Source organism: Brassica rapa, chromosome A09 (assembly GCF_000309985.2).
Source record: "Brassica rapa cultivar Chiifu-401-42 chromosome A09, CAAS_Brap_v3.01, whole genome shotgun sequence".
In the NCBI taxonomy this organism is placed as follows: Eukaryota; Viridiplantae; Streptophyta; class Magnoliopsida; order Brassicales; family Brassicaceae; genus Brassica; species Brassica rapa.
In genome coordinates this window covers 32,685,758-32,702,985 of record NC_024803.2, presented here as the reverse complement: position 1 = coordinate 32,702,985, position 17,228 = coordinate 32,685,758, and the positions used below count along the sequence as shown (strand labels likewise).

General features: G+C 30.6%; 1 protein-coding gene across 1 annotated transcript; it reads left to right on the top strand.

The window, feature by feature from the left end:
• Nucleotides 1–9,743: 9,743 nt before the first annotated feature.
• Nucleotides 9,744–14,881, top strand: LOC103848778 (putative F-box/LRR-repeat/kelch-repeat protein At1g11620). The gene is made up of 3 exons (XM_033281157.1): nt 9,744–13,034; nt 13,104–13,181; nt 13,581–14,881. The coding sequence occupies exon 1, from the start codon at nt 10,349–10,351 to the stop codon at nt 11,501–11,503; it is 1,155 nt and encodes a 384-aa protein (XP_033137048.1). The 5' UTR covers nt 9,744–10,348; the 3' UTR covers nt 11,504–13,034; nt 13,104–13,181; nt 13,581–14,881.
• Nucleotides 14,882–17,228: the final 2,347 nt, after the last annotated feature.

Sequence of the window (17,228 nt, the reverse complement as noted above, 5' to 3'; positions counted from 1 at the left end):
GTATTACGTCTTTGTTGTCATGCCCTCAGATTCTAGGTTCTGATTACAAATATCCTTATTTTGCAGTCTTCTCTCATCCAAGCATTTGTATCTGTTCATCGGCTGAACACTTTCCGAGAACTTCGGGAAGGAGCTATATATGAGCTTAGTGGATTTGATGTGACTAAAAGCAACAATTGTTTCAAGCTTTGTGATTCTGTTGTGGCTATCTCGCTAAACAAGTTTACAAAGATGGTTGAAGTGCCTGCAGTTGCTAATCCGATCCCTACTGAGATGTTCAGGTTCCGATCTGCTGAGCAACTCATGTCGTTAGGTAATACTAACGTTGAGCTTCCAGGTATGTCTTCATCTCTACTCCATCCGACGTCCCACCAGTTTCACCTGAAAGGAATCCACCGAAGAAGGATCGAAATGCATAGACTTTGAAAAAGCATATATGAGGAACTAAGCCAATGTGTTGACATACGTTTTGTCTTTTGTTCCTCAGTTTATGTTGGTACAGTTGGTCCACTATCTAATTTATAATTTTGTCATAGATGTTTTTGTTTCTATTTGCTTGACATTGGAAGTTTTTAATTTTACTCTTTCCTTATTTTATAATGAACCCACTCTTATGGAATACATGACTTGAAACATAGATGAAACATATAAGGCTACATATTACAACAATCACTCCAAATCTCTTAACAATGCTGAGATAGTTGTGGGGCTTAAGGTCCATTTCTTTGTTGATTTGTTGATTTATCCAAAAGATTTAATTAATTAGTTGCAGTTGTTGTTAGTGATTGGTTCTGCCCTCATTATAAATCTACTAAGGGCTTAAACATAGCAGCACAGTGAGAATTTAAACATTGAAGACTCGAGAAATAAGCAAAATTATGGTTATTGCAAACAGAATAATAGTTATAAAAGTTAGTAACCTTTAAAAAGTTTCGTAGATTATATATTATGTATGCTTCATATTACTTCATGTTACTGTGAATCCACTATTGGTTTGGACTGTGATGATTTGTGGTTGTATCATATGACCAGTCTGCATATGACCGTGGATATCTTTACTTATTCATAAATTGATTTTATACAAAGATAGCTATTGCGGCGTAATATTTCCTGCAGGAAACTATTAGGGCCACCATGAGTGAGAAGATGCTATTAATATTAAAGCGGTTTGAAAACGGAAATGACATAAATTTATAAATCATTTTACTAATAAAAACTCATACAGCATCATATCATTTTCAAAAGACGCCAAAATTATCTTTTTTTCATAACTATCAGCTTAGTACAGGCTATTGTTTTAAATAGTAAACATTCCCTCGAAAAGAAATAACATTTGAAACATATTGCCTTTAGACCTCTTCAAACCTTCGTGCGTCACTGGATATAGAAAAAAAGCATAGAAATGCATAGAAAACGGCAACGCGTGTCAGGCAACCAAAAAAGCATGTTTTAGCTGACACCTGATATCTATAATCTGGTAGGGCCAAACCAGGGAAGAGAACAAAAAAGAAAACGAAGATGGAAGAGAATAATAACCTCCATGAGTCTCTGCCACGATCGAAGAAAGAACATATTAGTTTTTTTCGCCGGTGAGTTGGTGTTTGTTCTTTTGGCTCTTTACTTTCTCGACAAAGCCAAGTCTACCTCTTTTTTACGTCTCTGAGTTCCAAATTTTTTTTCACATATATATCTCTTTGTTAATAACTTTGCATAAAATAAGTACGTACGTACTTCGGTTAAAATGTATACTGACATATACTTAGAATAACTAAATAAAGATCCATGTAATAACTTATAGCATCATAAACTTTAACTTCTTACTTTAGCGAACGAAAATTACTACTTACAAACTTATGTTAACTCGGTATCAGTTATTATGCTTTAAAAAAATATGTTAACTTAAGTTAGTCATATGATATAAATAACGTGAGGCAACACTTAATAAGCGAATGGAGGATCACACAGAAGCAAAAAATTGGTGGAGGAGAAAGGTATTATCACATACATAAATTCTGCAATCGCAAATCATTAAGAGACAGTAGATAATCTACGTATGAATCTAGAAATGAGAGGAGAGGAGATATAAACTCGCATGGTTAAGATTACTAACATGAGGTTAAGCTACTATTATCGAACCAAAAATGGAGTGTAACTGAAGAGATACTAACAGAAAAAAGAAAAGGCTTTTAGAAAAGAGAAACTAAACACTTAGAAAAGATCACTAATATAAAAGGCACCACACAAATAAATTGATACTTTATTTATTTGTGAAGGATGAGAGTATATAACGATTAATTATTTAAAATAAATAAAATTTTACAGCATCTTTAAATCAATGTATTAAAGTGAAATAAAATCAGAATATCCTCATTTTTCTTTGGATCAAATAATATTTATTAACTTAATTAAAAGTGTTTAGTCTTGAGTTACATAACGCAAGAGCTAAATATGACTTTGCCAGTGACTCCGCTTCAACATTAGACAAACGAAGAATAATCAAAAGAACACAATTGAAATGTTATACTGAAATAGAGGATTATCAAACACGATGCCACTGACTCAGAACGAATATCCTCATATTTTATTATGAATATTTTCTTATATCCCATAAAATTGGTATTACATATACAAAATTGCTTCCAATTATATACTAAAAATGAAATCATGTTTTCAAATTATTGTATTAAAATAATTCTAAATAAATATTATTAAAAACTAATGTAAACATCTAAAATATACGCAAAATAAAAAGACCACTCTAAGACAAAACTTAACGAAGTTAAAATTAGGGGTGTTCAATCCGGATATCGGTTCGGTTTCGGTTCGGTTTTTTTCGGTTTTCGGTATTTCGGTTAGTAAAATATAACTACCATTCTAAATCCATATTTACTTCGGTTCGGTTCGGTTTATATACTGTCGGTATTCGGTTTATTCGGTTTTATACCAAAAAACATAATTATTTTGTTTGAGATCATATTATATGAATTTTAGAGTCATATTGTCAACACAGTCATTTATTAAAAATATATTACATGTTCAAATAGATGAACAAAAAAGTAAAAATGCTTCTACCATCAAATAAAATAATCAATTCTATAACTAAAATCAAAGCTTGAAATTTTGAAAATAAAAATATGAAACAAAACAGAAACATAAAAGAAAAGTTTTTTCACTCTTCCATATTTAGTGTTCATTAAAGTCATGTTTTTTCAATTGAAAATTTCCCATTAATTATTGTCCATCAAATTTATAATCTTCATATTAATTAAGTGCATACTAAAATAAATCAAAAATATCAAAAAAGACTTAGAAAATAAGATGTATGAATTGCGATGTATTGTTATTTAGTTATAGTTCAAGTGTTTTACAAATTAAGGTTTTTTATTACTATAAAATTATGGTAATAGTTATTAACACAAATTTAACTTATGTAACAAATAGATTTTCATGTATTATTTTAAAATAGATACATATTTACATGTTTCTACTTTTAATCGGTTTTGTTCGGTTTATTCGGTTTAATCGGTTATATACCAAACCATATCCAAATCCTACGGTTTTTATAAAATTATATCCATTCGGTTTATATGGTATATACCAAAACCAAACCATATTGTCTATTTCGGTTCGGTTCGGTTCGGTACGGTTCGGTTTTACCATATTGAACAGCCCTAGTTAAAATGCTCAAGAGCCTTGGAAAATGTTTTATACATATGTTTAATGAAAAACATTAGCAAATTATTTATTTTTTAAAGAAAATTACCATAATACTTTGATTAAAAAATGGTGAAAATTATTTTTTTCACCAATAAATATTAAGAATACCAACGGATTTCGGATAGGTGAGAGCTTTTCATTTCTCTTCTGCTCTTTGATTTTTATAATTTGTTAATGTTGTATTGCAAATAAAAGTATTACTGTTTAATAAAATATTATCCATCTTTTTAGATGTTATGAGGCTGAAGAGAGGCGTGAAGACGGGAAAAAACATCCTATTAATTTCAAAGATATGCATGTGTTATAAACCAACATCCAGATATATAAAAATGTAGGTTAAAATTATATTTTTACAAAACAAAATTCTGTAAATTCATTAGATTTTAAGAAAACTATACATTTAGAAACATGCATTAACATTAATGATCTATTTACGTATTTTTCAGTGACAAACCCGCCCGTAGGGCGGGCCAAACCCTAGTCTCTCTAATAGCAGTTCTTGCCTCTTTGGGATCAGCAAGTAACACTTTTTATTTCTCGGCATTTTTGAGAATATAAAAAACTACAACATGAAACATAGCTTAAAAAAAAATAAAAACCATATCAATATAACCTAGAAAATTAACTGAAAATAAAATACATCAGTTCCCTGAAGAACAAAAGAAATTGAGACTTTAGATAAGATCAAACTCACATGATCGATCTGATTGAGCTGGTACTGGTGAGACGTCATTGAAATAAACAGCAACTTGAGACTTTCCGGTGGAGGAGCTTACATTTTCCGGTTGATTTCATGGCCATGGATGTAGCTTCTTTAGAGTAGGTTTTGATTTTGGGAAGACTTAAGTTTAGGCATAGCCTTTATATAGGAGAAGGATCAAGGGAAGGTGAAAGGAATATTGAAGAAGAGTTTAAAGATTATCATTGATGATCAGGAGTGATTTCAGGTAAGGCAAGAAATCATAGGTCTAGAGAAGACAGAGTAATCCAAGACTACTTCGTCTTGGATTAATCCAAAATAATTAATTTTGGATTTGTATTGTAAGATTTTGAAAATTAATGAAAGGAAGTTTTTTAAAATAACATACGAAGTAAGAGACTATAGTGTAAACTTTAAAAGTTAATCAAAAGAAAATGTTTTGAACATTGCTCATGAATTTTGGGTTTGTTCATGAGTTTAATGTCTCTCTTATTGTTTGATTAGCTGATGTGATGCAACTTCAACTTGGATATCTTCATTTGATTTCAAATATAAGAGATTCATGGGTATTAAGATTGTCTGGTTTCATTTGTTTTGTTTCGCCTTAAAAATGACAAAAATTGTGCACTACACCTCTTCACATTCCATATGTTACTTGTTTTTGTAGTTATTAGGTTGATTTACCCTTTTTAAAAACTAGTATCCATGTCAAATTCAGGCACATAAATTATTAAGATTTACATCCCAATTAAGATACATAAAAAGCCACCTAAAGACTGAAACGTTAGTTTTTTCCTACAAAATTATTTATTTTGGATTTTGATATTCATGAAGCAGGTTCATCGTGGGTTTCATCACTTCCAAGGCCGGTTTGGCGATGGCCAAAGTAATAATTAGAATTACTAAGGAAGAGGAATGTTTTATTATTGGTGACAAGATGGTAACCAAAGCTGTCGAGAACACTACTCCCATCATTTTGTTGCTTGCTGCACATGATGGTATGATTTGATTCCTTATCATCTCCTTCCATGTTTCTTTATCTTTTGTATATAATTCATTGTGTTTTATTTTTTAGGTTCTTGTGGAGCTCATGTTGCTTAGGCAACTAAGCACAATGTCTCATGCCTTTAGTATAATTGTTCTTTGTCCTTCATATTTTTCAAGTGCGCTACTTAATTTATATGTTTCTCATATTTTAGAAGTAACAAATAGTGAATGCTCTCACACTGGTTTAGGAGATCAAGTTAAAGCAGTGAAGCCTGAATTAAGAAGGAATCCTTGGTAATGATGACATCAAAGAGACCGAGATAAACCTCCATCTGTATCTATATAACCTTTTGTTGTAATAAAGTTACCATCAAACATGATTATGGGCTTCACGTTTTAACATTAGGAGCTGAACTGATTCATGGAGAATAACTAAAGGGAGTCCTATGTACGTATAGGTTGACTAACTAGTTGGAAATGCATCATCGGAGTCCATATACTAAATGAAGCTAGTAACAACAGTGGATCAAGTGAAAAGAAGCATTAATTACACATATTCCATTGTCGATTTGAAATGTTTACATTCCGGTGTTGTATGGATAGTACAATGACTAGGACGACTAAGCATTCTCCACTGAGTTAGAGAAACCTCAGCCGTGAGATCCTCAAATCGAATTTCTCAAACATAAAATATTCTTATTATAATATGTTCTATTAGTTTGTTATTTAAAAAGAAAAATCAAATTCATTTACCAAGTGACATGTTTTCAAAAGAGGTTCCAAGAGTATGTTATGACCGATTATTTGAGAATCCGTGCGTATGTTTCTCTCATTCTTTTTTGCCTTTCTTATTAAATTATGATATATTAAGTGAGAAACTTGGCGCTGGAGTTCTCTTAAGAAGGGAGAATAGCATTGGCTTACTCATCAGATACAAAGTTATGGACTCTAGTAACTTTGAAAACATTTGAAGTAGATCTTGTACAAATTATGAAGTTAGTAGTACAAGAGGTGCTAGAAGAAAGCTGAGCTATACATAATACATTTTACAAAACTTATTGGAACTTTGAAAAGTTTTTCTCCTTTGAGAGAGAGGAAATTAACACAAAGATCAATAGATTTTGATGTGTGAAGTTGATTATGGTTACCCACAAGATCTATTGTGTATAAATAGATGTAATAAGAAGTGTACGTCTCTCAACACAACTAACAAAAGCTTTAGCATAAATGTTTCCGAGTTATTTATTTAAGAAAAAGCAGATACTAAGGAAATATAAAATCTGAAATCCAAAACACCTAGGGGAAGAAGACACCTAAAAACCACATACATTCAACTAGACTTGAACAAATTTTCTGGATCCGAAGTTCAAAATTGGATCCGATTCCAAATTTAAAGTACACAAGAGAATCCGATCTAACATATATGTCTGGACCGTACATGAATTTCTATATACGTAGAACCATATCCGAACCCGAACCGAACCCAAAAAAATAACGGATTTCCAAAATTATTCTAAGTATAACTATATATATATATAAATACTAGTTATATTACTACTTATAGTAATTTAATTACTAAACTATAACTATAAATTTGGATATGTCATTTTGTTTGTGGATAATTCAGATATTTCCAATTATTTTAGGATATTTAGATATTTTTACATGTTTAAATATAAATAAAAAAATTTGATCCGCGCATTTCAGATAAATCAGTTATTTTCTATATATTTGGATTCAGCCAAGTAATTTTCGGATACAACTGAACCAAACCCGAAAAATATCAAACCAAATCAAAAATTTTAAATTATCTGACTGGGACGCATTTTCCTCTATCCAAACTGATATCGGAAATATCCAAACCAAACTTGATATGTTACCTTAATTGCCAGCCCTACGTCCAACTCAAAACTACCTACCACATAAACAATGGAACACAATTATACGTCATTTGTGAGAAAATAAGTGTGTTGGACAGATGCCCAAATTTTGGATGGAATGAATTGGAAAGGGGTTCTATTTGGAGGACCAATTATTCAGATTTTATTAAAAATGGGACTTAAAATTGGTAAAAAGAAACATTGTGACGTGCAAGTAACTCTCGGGTAAAAAAAAATTAAAAAATTATAAATTGTCAGTAATTAGGTGGAGAAAATTGCTAAAAGAGAACAAAAAAATAAGGTTGTTGTCCCCTTGGTATATTACCAACATAAAATTGTCTCAATAGTATAATTTTTCTCATAATTCCAAAACTAACCCTATATTTAATCTAATTAAACATAATTTAAAAGTTAATTTGAATTTTAAAAAAAAAAGTTAATGGAGAAAAGGAAAAAAAAACAGTTGAAAGGCAATCGAAAAAAAAGAGGTATAGATATGCATCTTAGAGAACAAGAGTTTGTGAGAAGAATCAAAAGAAAAACTATGGAAAAACCATAGATTGATGAAGAAGAGAAGAGAGAATCATTTTTTTATTTAATTTTTTCAAGTAAAATCGACCATAACACGTTTTAGGAAGTTAGATTATTTCTAGGAGATTTTTAGAATATTTTCTTAACTGAAATTTCTTTAATTTTCGAAAAAAATCAGGTATTCTTATCCGTAGAAGGTGACTTCTAAAAGTTTAGAAGAATGATAAAAATTCTGAATACACTTTCTATTTTGAGTAGACATAAGAGTACATTGTAGAAAACACATTTCCCAAAATTTAGAATACTTTATAAAAGTAGAAGATGTATTCGGAAGGAAAGTGGATACCTTTACGATTAGTAGAATGCGCATTTCTCTTTTTTAGAAATTTAGTAAATAGTAAAATGGACGTTCTAAAAGAAGTAGATGAACGTGTTTATTTTAGAAATCGTTTTCTACTATACCATTTTTTGCAGAAGACACATTCTACTTTTAGTAGAACGTATTTTAAAAATCTTATTTACCAAATTTTTGAACAAAAAAAAATTACCAGCTTGTGTATATGGATGTTTTATTAATTGTTTATATTTTTAATAATTTCTTTGATTTACAAAATTATTTATTTCATTAGTTTTCAGAAATACAAAGAGTAAAAATGAGAAAAATGGATAAAATTGGTTTTATACCGAAGGGACAACAACCTGATTTTTTCTAGTTTATTTGTCTTTCCAAATTCCAATTATACATTGTCAGTTTTTTAGATTTACATCTTATATATTAAAACAGAAGTCACAACCTTGATTCATGTGTGATTTTTTTTAAAAATGGACTTAATGGACCTGTTCATAGAAATTCATACTATATTTTAATTCAGACTAATAATAAATATAATTTTTAAAATATTTTAATCATAGTATCTTTTGATATCTTTTCATTTTAAATATAAATATATTTATTTTAAAATTCTAGCAAATCTGTTTAAAAAGATTTTTACAAGATCTTTATTTTTGAAATTATATTTAAATATTTTCACTAATTTTGAAATTAGTTTAAAAAATATTATTATACATTAATATATTCAGTTATATAAAATAAAAAATAAAAAAATCTATAATATTTTAGTTATTATATAATCATAATCAATCATATTAAATTAAAATTATTATATTGAGCTAAATATAATAAAATTGTATTAAATTTACATATTTATATATTTTATTTTGTAATTATAAAATATTTATGTTCAAAAATAAAATCTAATATGTTGGTAAGATGGGTTAACATTATCAAACTATATAATACATGTATAAAAATTAACATGTATTTCTTTAAAGTTAATAAAATAAAATCTTTGTAACTACTTTAATCATAATATATTTTCATTTTAAATATAATATATATTTATATATTATATTTTAAAAATTCTAATAAATTTGTGTAATATTTAAAAAATAACTTAATGTATTTTAAGTTATCGTTTAGAAATGAAAATAAGTAAATTATATTCTATTTTATCTACTTTTATAGTCATGATCATGTTAAAATATAATTATTATACTAAAATAAATATGATAAATTATATTCAATTGATAAATTTATAAATTTTATTTTTATAAATATAAACTATTTATTAAAAATATAATATGATGATAGAACGACTTAAAATTAACAAACTATATAATACATGTCTAAAAATTAATATATCTTACACTTTTATATATACAATAATAAATTATTTAAAATGAATAAGCATAAAAATATTGGTAAAAAGAAATCCAGTTTTGAAATACAAAATATTTTTTAAATATATTTTCTCATGAATATATTAATTTGCTTAATAACTAAATGCAAATACAATAAGATAAATATATAATAAGAAGTGGTAAATACATAAGGTTTAAACAATTAATTAATTATAACATGTAAATTATAAAATTATTGTATTTGAAATAGTTATATAAATATTTAAGTATATGATTAACATTAAAAATATATACCACTTATGTTCTAAAACAATAATATATGTATAGAAAAGTGAAAACAAACACCCGTACGGTTGCACGGGTCAAAATCTAGTTATACTTTATAGTATCTCTAAAGCAGCCGGCGTCTTTCTTTGGCCGACATATAGGATTTCCTATTACTTCTCCTTGGTTTTATCTTTTGAGACCTGCTGGTTCTCTGTTTTTTATTCTTTTTTTTTTCGAAAATGGGCATAGCTGGTTCTCTGTTTTGCTCTGTTTTTGTTTCATGAAACTCTGTTTTTTGAGTAATAGCTCTGTCTTTTCTAATAGAATGTTACTAATAAGAGTTAAAAAAAAAGAAAAAAAGAAGCAGCCGGCTGTTATGGTAAACCATAAATAATAGGAAACTATCACTGAAATATAGAAACTTTATTTATCCAAGTTTCCGATTATTTATGTTTTCCAATTTCTTTTTTTTTATCGTCATCTATATGTACATACATATGTATTTTACGGTTATAAAACATTGTTCGCGTCTTACCTCTCTTTTGACAAACCAGGTTCCACGACAATGGCACTGAAGCTACCATATGATTTGAAAGAGGAAATTCTCGCCAGAGTTCCATGGAAATATCTTGCAACGTTGAGATGTGTATGTAAGCTTTGGAATAGTCTTATATTGGAAGAGAGACTCAACAAGAAGAACTTGTCGTTTCACATGCACAGCTATAGTGGTGAGCATCGGTTTATACTCAAAGACACTGGTCCTACGATTTCTGCCGTGGGCATTGAGGAGCAGAAAAACGTGGTCGATCCTCCGTCCTTGATCGTCCAAGACTTTACCCTTATAAAAGCTCGAACATGTAATCCTGTTAGGGTGTACAAGACTGTTCATTGCGACGGTTTGTTGTTGTGTGTCATGGACAACCAGCTTGTGGTTAGGAACCCGTTACTGAAGGAAACAACCTGGATCAAATGCGGTAGTGACTTTCACCAACGAGATGATGCTTACAGCCTTGGATACCTCAGCCACTGTGATTACAGGATCTTAAGGTTTCGTTGTGCTAGTAATTCCAGAAATAGACCTTCAAGGGTCGAGGTCTGTGAAGTTGCATCCAAGACATGGAAGGTTATAGATAACATCAGTTTTGATTGGTTCCTTAGCGTGCCGTTGTCGATCCTCTCTCTGAGAGGAACTCCTTATTGTATAGGTCTTCGAGAAGACCATACAGCTTTTGTACAAAGCTATGATTTTTACAAAGAAAGGTTTCAGCCCATAGATGACTTGCCATTCAGCTATGATGAGTTGAATCCTATTGCACTAGAGATTTATAAAGGAGATAGGCTTTCGGTGTTGGAGCAATGTCACAAAACAAGGAAGATATGCATATGGGTGAAGCATTGGCTCATGCTTACTTCTTGGACCAAATTGGTGGTCGTGGACATACCAGAGTTTCCGCTTATATATCCACGTCTTACCCTCCTTTCTACAAATTATTATTTCGACAAAAACAATAGGCTTGTTATAACTTGTAATGATACTGACATGAAGGGTCTATCTATTATCAGAGTCATCAACGACAGGGAGTTCCAAGTAATTAAAGCAGATGAAGGGGAATGTGGTTTTCCTTTTGTATGCAGCTACGTTCCTAGCTTTGTTAGGCTTCCAGGGTTTTCGAAGCAAGACACAAGTCGGATTCGCTGGAGAAAACGTAGATTCAACTAGTTTACCGTATATACGTATTTTTCCCTTTCATGTGATTTGTTTCTTTCTCTTTGATTTGGACTATTAAACCATGCATCCATCTTTGTTATTTGGAAAGTGACGAAAAAAAAAAGTGTTAAATCAATATTTATACGTAAAATACGTGATTTTGTTAACCTTACTTTCTTTTAGTTACTTTTTGAGATTTATGATATACTAGGATAAGATATGCGCGTTGCGCGTAGTGAATTTATATGAAAATTATTTAAAAATTATCGTATGGAAAAATAAAGTTTATATTCTTTGATCAAATTAATATTTTTGATCCATAAGTAAGTTTTTCAAAACTTTTTGTTAATTACATAATTTATTTACTGAACTACTATTAAAAAAAATACGTTGAACAATAGAAGATGCTAAAAGTTCTGAGAAGAATTCATTGTCTTTGCAGTGAATAACAGATATGGCTAATCGAAGAGACGTATGAGGATGACAATGAAATCCCAGAACGCAGAGTTTAGTCACCTTGATAACCAGACGAACTAAAAAGATGAAACCAAGACGGACAACATAAATCAAAACAGGAAAAAAAATCAAACAAAACCGAATGTAGACCCCACAATTAATAAACATACCCACGTGGATAGGTTTAGAAGAGAGCAAAAACTCTCCTATTATAATATAGAGATTTATGATATACTAGGATAAGACATGCGCGTTGCGCGTAGTGAATTTATATGAAAATTATTTAAAAATTATCGTATGGAAAAATAAAGTTTATATTCTTTGATCGAATTAATATTTTTGATCCTTAAGCAAGTTTTTCAAAACTTTTTGTTAATTACATAATTTATTTACTGAACTACTGATTAAGAGAAATACGTTGAACAATAGAAGATGCTAAAAGTTCTGAGAAGAATTCATTGTCTTTGCAGTGAATAACAGATATGGCTACTCGAAGAGACGCATGAGGATGACAATGGAATCCCAAAACGCAGAGTTTAGTCACCTTGATAACCAGACGAACTAAAAAGATTAAACCAAAACAGACAACATAAATCAAAACAGGAAAAATAAAATCAAACAAAACCGAATGTAGACCCCACAATTAATAAAAATGCCCACGTGGATAGGTTTAGAAGAGAGCAAAAACTCTCCTATTATAATATAGATTTCTCTTAATCACCCCAGTAAACGTTATTTTCATTTAATCCAAAAACACCCTTTCGACTTCTCTGTTTTCCTCACGTCAGACCTATATATTGGAAATGATTGAGAGTTGGATGAACCTTCGCAACCACTCTCTGTTAATCTCATTTATCAAGCGTAGCAAGTTTCTTTGGTTATCTAAGTAGAATTATACTTTAATGAATCGCCTTTGGTAGATTTAAGCTTTGATTCAAACGGTTCTGAGAATCTGAGAGAGGTTTTCGAAATATTAAAGGCAGGGGAGGTTTTTGAGTCTCTGGCGATCCCTTTGATGAAACTGGTATGGTTGAAAACTTCGGAGATGGAGAGCGAAGGGAGACTTTCCACTTTCATCTTCAATACTGTAAGTCATTCAAACACCTTCCCCGGTAGAATCATGCGTCTATTCTGATCATACTGTATTTCTCACCAGTAAAGACATCACCATATGGATACTGCCCAAAACGGCGCCAGGTCTGGTTATCTGAACAATCAGATCCGCCTTTCAAAGGTAATACACATCATGATTCTTAGAACAATCTAATCCTTTGCTACTTTTGTTTGCTGTGTGCGCCATTCTGATATAGATTTGAACGAGCTAACCATGGTTCTCATGATATAAAGACTCATGTTATAAAGAGTTTTGCTTTCTAACTCAAGACTCATGTTCCTCGGTTTCTTTTTGTGCAGTTCCTTGTCGGAAGACAAACACTTGATTTAGATTTTACAAGTTCAATTTTGTATATATAAAAAATTAGTTTTGTCTGAGAAAAATGATCTTCTACTGCTGATCTAATCTCTATGTATGTTTGGTTTTGTGTTTGGTCAACTTTCTCTTCTTGTCTCTGTTTTTTTTTCCTGCAGCAATCTGCAATGTTTTGTAGTCTAACTAAAACGTTTCTCTTTGCAGATTAAAACCTGTCCCATGATTGATTGATTCTTTGATCTTTATATGTTTCTACCATACCAACAAGATGGCTATCTCTCCATCAAAACCTCAGACAAGCTCACGGAGTTTCACCAGAGCTTTGGCATTAGCCTTTAACGAGTGGCTACTCATCCCCATGCTCTTCGTCAACTCCATCTTCTCCCACGTGATCACAAGATTCGCAGATCACTCCGAGCTCCAATCTCCATGTCTGATGTGCTCTCAACAACAAATCACCTAGGAATAGGTTTACTTTCACTTTGGGTGAGAGTCTTGTGTATGATAAAAAAGACGCTAGAGAGCTGTTTGTTTAGGATCTCCGTTTGTTATTGTTCTACTTCTACTATCGGCGTACTTGTCTAATATGTATTTGATGATTATCTAAACCCATTTCTGAGTACACTACCTTTTGGATCATCTGATATGATAACTTGATTATCTCATTGAGTGCTTCATCCCAAGCTTCTAAACATAGAGAAGCCTGTAATAACCCACAAGAAAAGCATTAAGCTAAGGTTATAAATGGAAGTAGATTTTACTTTGTAGAGCATTACCACACCATTCTACGACCAAACTTCTGAGACAGTTCTCCCATTACATTTCTTCAAGAGAAGACAACTCCTCCAAACCCGTGGACTACACCAGCACTCTCATTTCTCTTAAGATCATCACCAAGATTTATATGATTCATATCATCCTTATTGAACTAGCTAATGTGTGTACCTGGATGACGCTAACAGAGGTTCATATGACAAGGATCTATGTGGCTGAAAAAAAAAAAAAAAAAAAAGGATCTATGTGGCTGAATGGTGTAGCTTTGATGCAACTATTTTACACATGAAAAAAAAACATGAGAATGAGTTTATTTCCAAGCTCAAGAGAGAAGCTATTAGGTTAAAGAAACAACATAGCAAATATTTTACAGCTTCTTGGTCAATTTTGTGGTACATGAGCTTCTTTCTTGGTCCACAAGTCTTTCGATAAGCTGCCACAACATGAGCTACACCGAAAACCGTGTTACCGTTTTATTCTTTCTTTATAGACAAAATAAGTTCAGATATTATTTTAAACTATATACATATTTCATAAAATTTGGAAAAAATGACCATTGTTGCAAAACAAACAAATATCAAATAAAAACTACCAAATATACCACTCTACTTTAATAACGAAAATGGTTCACAAAACCAAAACAACAACCTCAAACACATACGAATCTTGTGAAATCAAAAACTATACAAAAACACAACAGCATTTCAACACATTTATATAAAGGAAAAAAATGTCAACAACCTCGCGCTTGCGCGGGGACTACGCAACTAGTGGCTTTAGTGGTTGAGTTTTTTTTTGTTTCCTTGATGTTTTTGTATTTTTTTATTTTTCATGAAAGTATAATGTTACTGGATGTATATTTATGATTACAAAACATCAAGATGGATTAGACAAGTAAAAAAAAAGAAGTATATTTCTGATTACAAAAAAAATTATATATTTCTGATTCGATTTCTATACCATTTTTAGTGTTTGATATGGGCCTCTAACTATGGGCTTCAGTTGTGAAGGCTTGAGATCCTTGAACATTAAGGAGGTTTGAGATATTAGTATGAAGATCACGAGAAGATGAATTAGACAAGTAAAATTAGCTTGATGATCTAGTGTTTGAGTGAATGAGTTGTATTTTTATATGTTTTTATAAATCATTTTTTTGATGTACGATTTTGGTTGCATGTTTAATAATATTTTATTATTCATTTATAATTTTTCTAAAAACAAGATACATATGATTCAGGTATTTTGTATGTAGAGTCAAGAAATGAAATTGTGCTTTAAAAAATCTTTGTAAACCATAATTGAAAGAGATTTGTGTTTCAAAAGAAAAATTGGCTTTGTAATACTTTATAACTTAAAATTACTCTATCAAATGACAAAACAAATAACAGAAGCACCGAAGTATGGACATTAAGTTTATAACTCTTTGGATGGAAAGTGTAACACCAAACAACAACAAAAAAACACTTCTCTAAACAAGAATCAGATTACTTTAACGTTTAAATTTGATAGCTAGTATTTCATATTAATACCGTTTTTTGACTGGTTAAATTATATCAGTAAAAATTCAAATTGTGAATCAAAGTATCATATTGAAATCAAAAAAATTAAGGGGTTTTTGCCAAAACTAACCCACAACTTAATTTTAATCCCAAACCTATACCCAAACTTGAATCAAATGCAAAACTAACCTAAAAGTCTAGTGAAATTACAGCTCAGCCCCTTGTGACCAAACAAAAAAACAGAAGCCATTTTTACGAATATAGCCCCAGTAAATCTTCTGAGTCGTCTGAGATGTTGGAAGTCGTCTGGACGACTGAAGTGTAAGTCGTCTGGTACCTGTTTATTTTAAAAATAATTTATAAATCTTGTAAAAAAATATTTTGATGCGTAAAAAATAAAAATCAAGTAATTATAAACAGTTTTAACTGATATAAATTAAAATATGATAAAATTGATTTGTTTTGAAGATAGATGAGTGGAAGTAGTGAAATACTTTGGTTTAGGAGTTTGGCAAACATATGTTGTAGTAATGTATGTATTGTTAGGGTTAGATTTTGGAAAACTAAAATATTTTTTTCAAAAATTAGTTTTCACCTATATGTGTTTATTTCTGTGTATAGTAAATACTTTTCAAGTTTGATTTGGTTTTATGAAGTGTTTAATTAGATAATTAAGTTTAGGGGTTATGTTTAGGGTGTGGACGACTTATATTTTAGTCGTCTGTTGAATAATTTACCCGGACGACGTATATTTCAGTCGTCCACATCGTACCGAACCTTATATTTTACCAATGTACGTTTTAACCTAACCGGATCATTTTACTCGGACGACTTACATTTCAGTCGTCTGGTGAAGAAATTAAAACAGACGACTTACATGTAAGTCGTCCAAATATTCCCGCCTAAAATTTTTTAAAAATTATTTTCCCGCTTAAATAATTTAAACCAGACGACTTACTTGTAAGTCGTCTGGAAAGTCTTCTATTTTAGTTTCCCGCTAAAAATATTTAATTTCCCGCTAAAAATATTAAACTCTTCTGGACGACTTACATGTAAGTCGTCTGTTTTAATTTCTTCACCAGACGACTGAAATGTAAGTCGTCCAGGAAGTCGTCTGAGTCAAAAATATTTAACCTAATTGGATTTTTGTCTCCCTATATAAAGAAAAATTTACACATTCTCTCTCCTCCTCTCAAATGGCTGCAACAAAAATGTAATGTTCATCATTCTAAAACTCTCCAACCTCTCTCTAATCTCTTTGACTTGAAAACACCAAACTTTATATGAATTTTTCAGTTTTGTCTCATGTATTTCTTACTAATCTATCTCTTTTGCAGGTTTTTAATCAAATGGTACTCATCTTCTACTAATTTAGAGGTAGATCTATTAATTTTAGATATGTATTTTTGTGTGTTCTATAAATGTAGATTTATCTAATCTTCCACTCATTTTCTCTATTTTTAAGTCATTTGAACGTTTTTGGATATGCAGGATTTTCAGATCTGGATTTGATGTGCAGGTTTTTCAAATCTGGAAGACTTCTGGGACGACTTACCTGTTAGTCGTCTGGAAGTCGTCT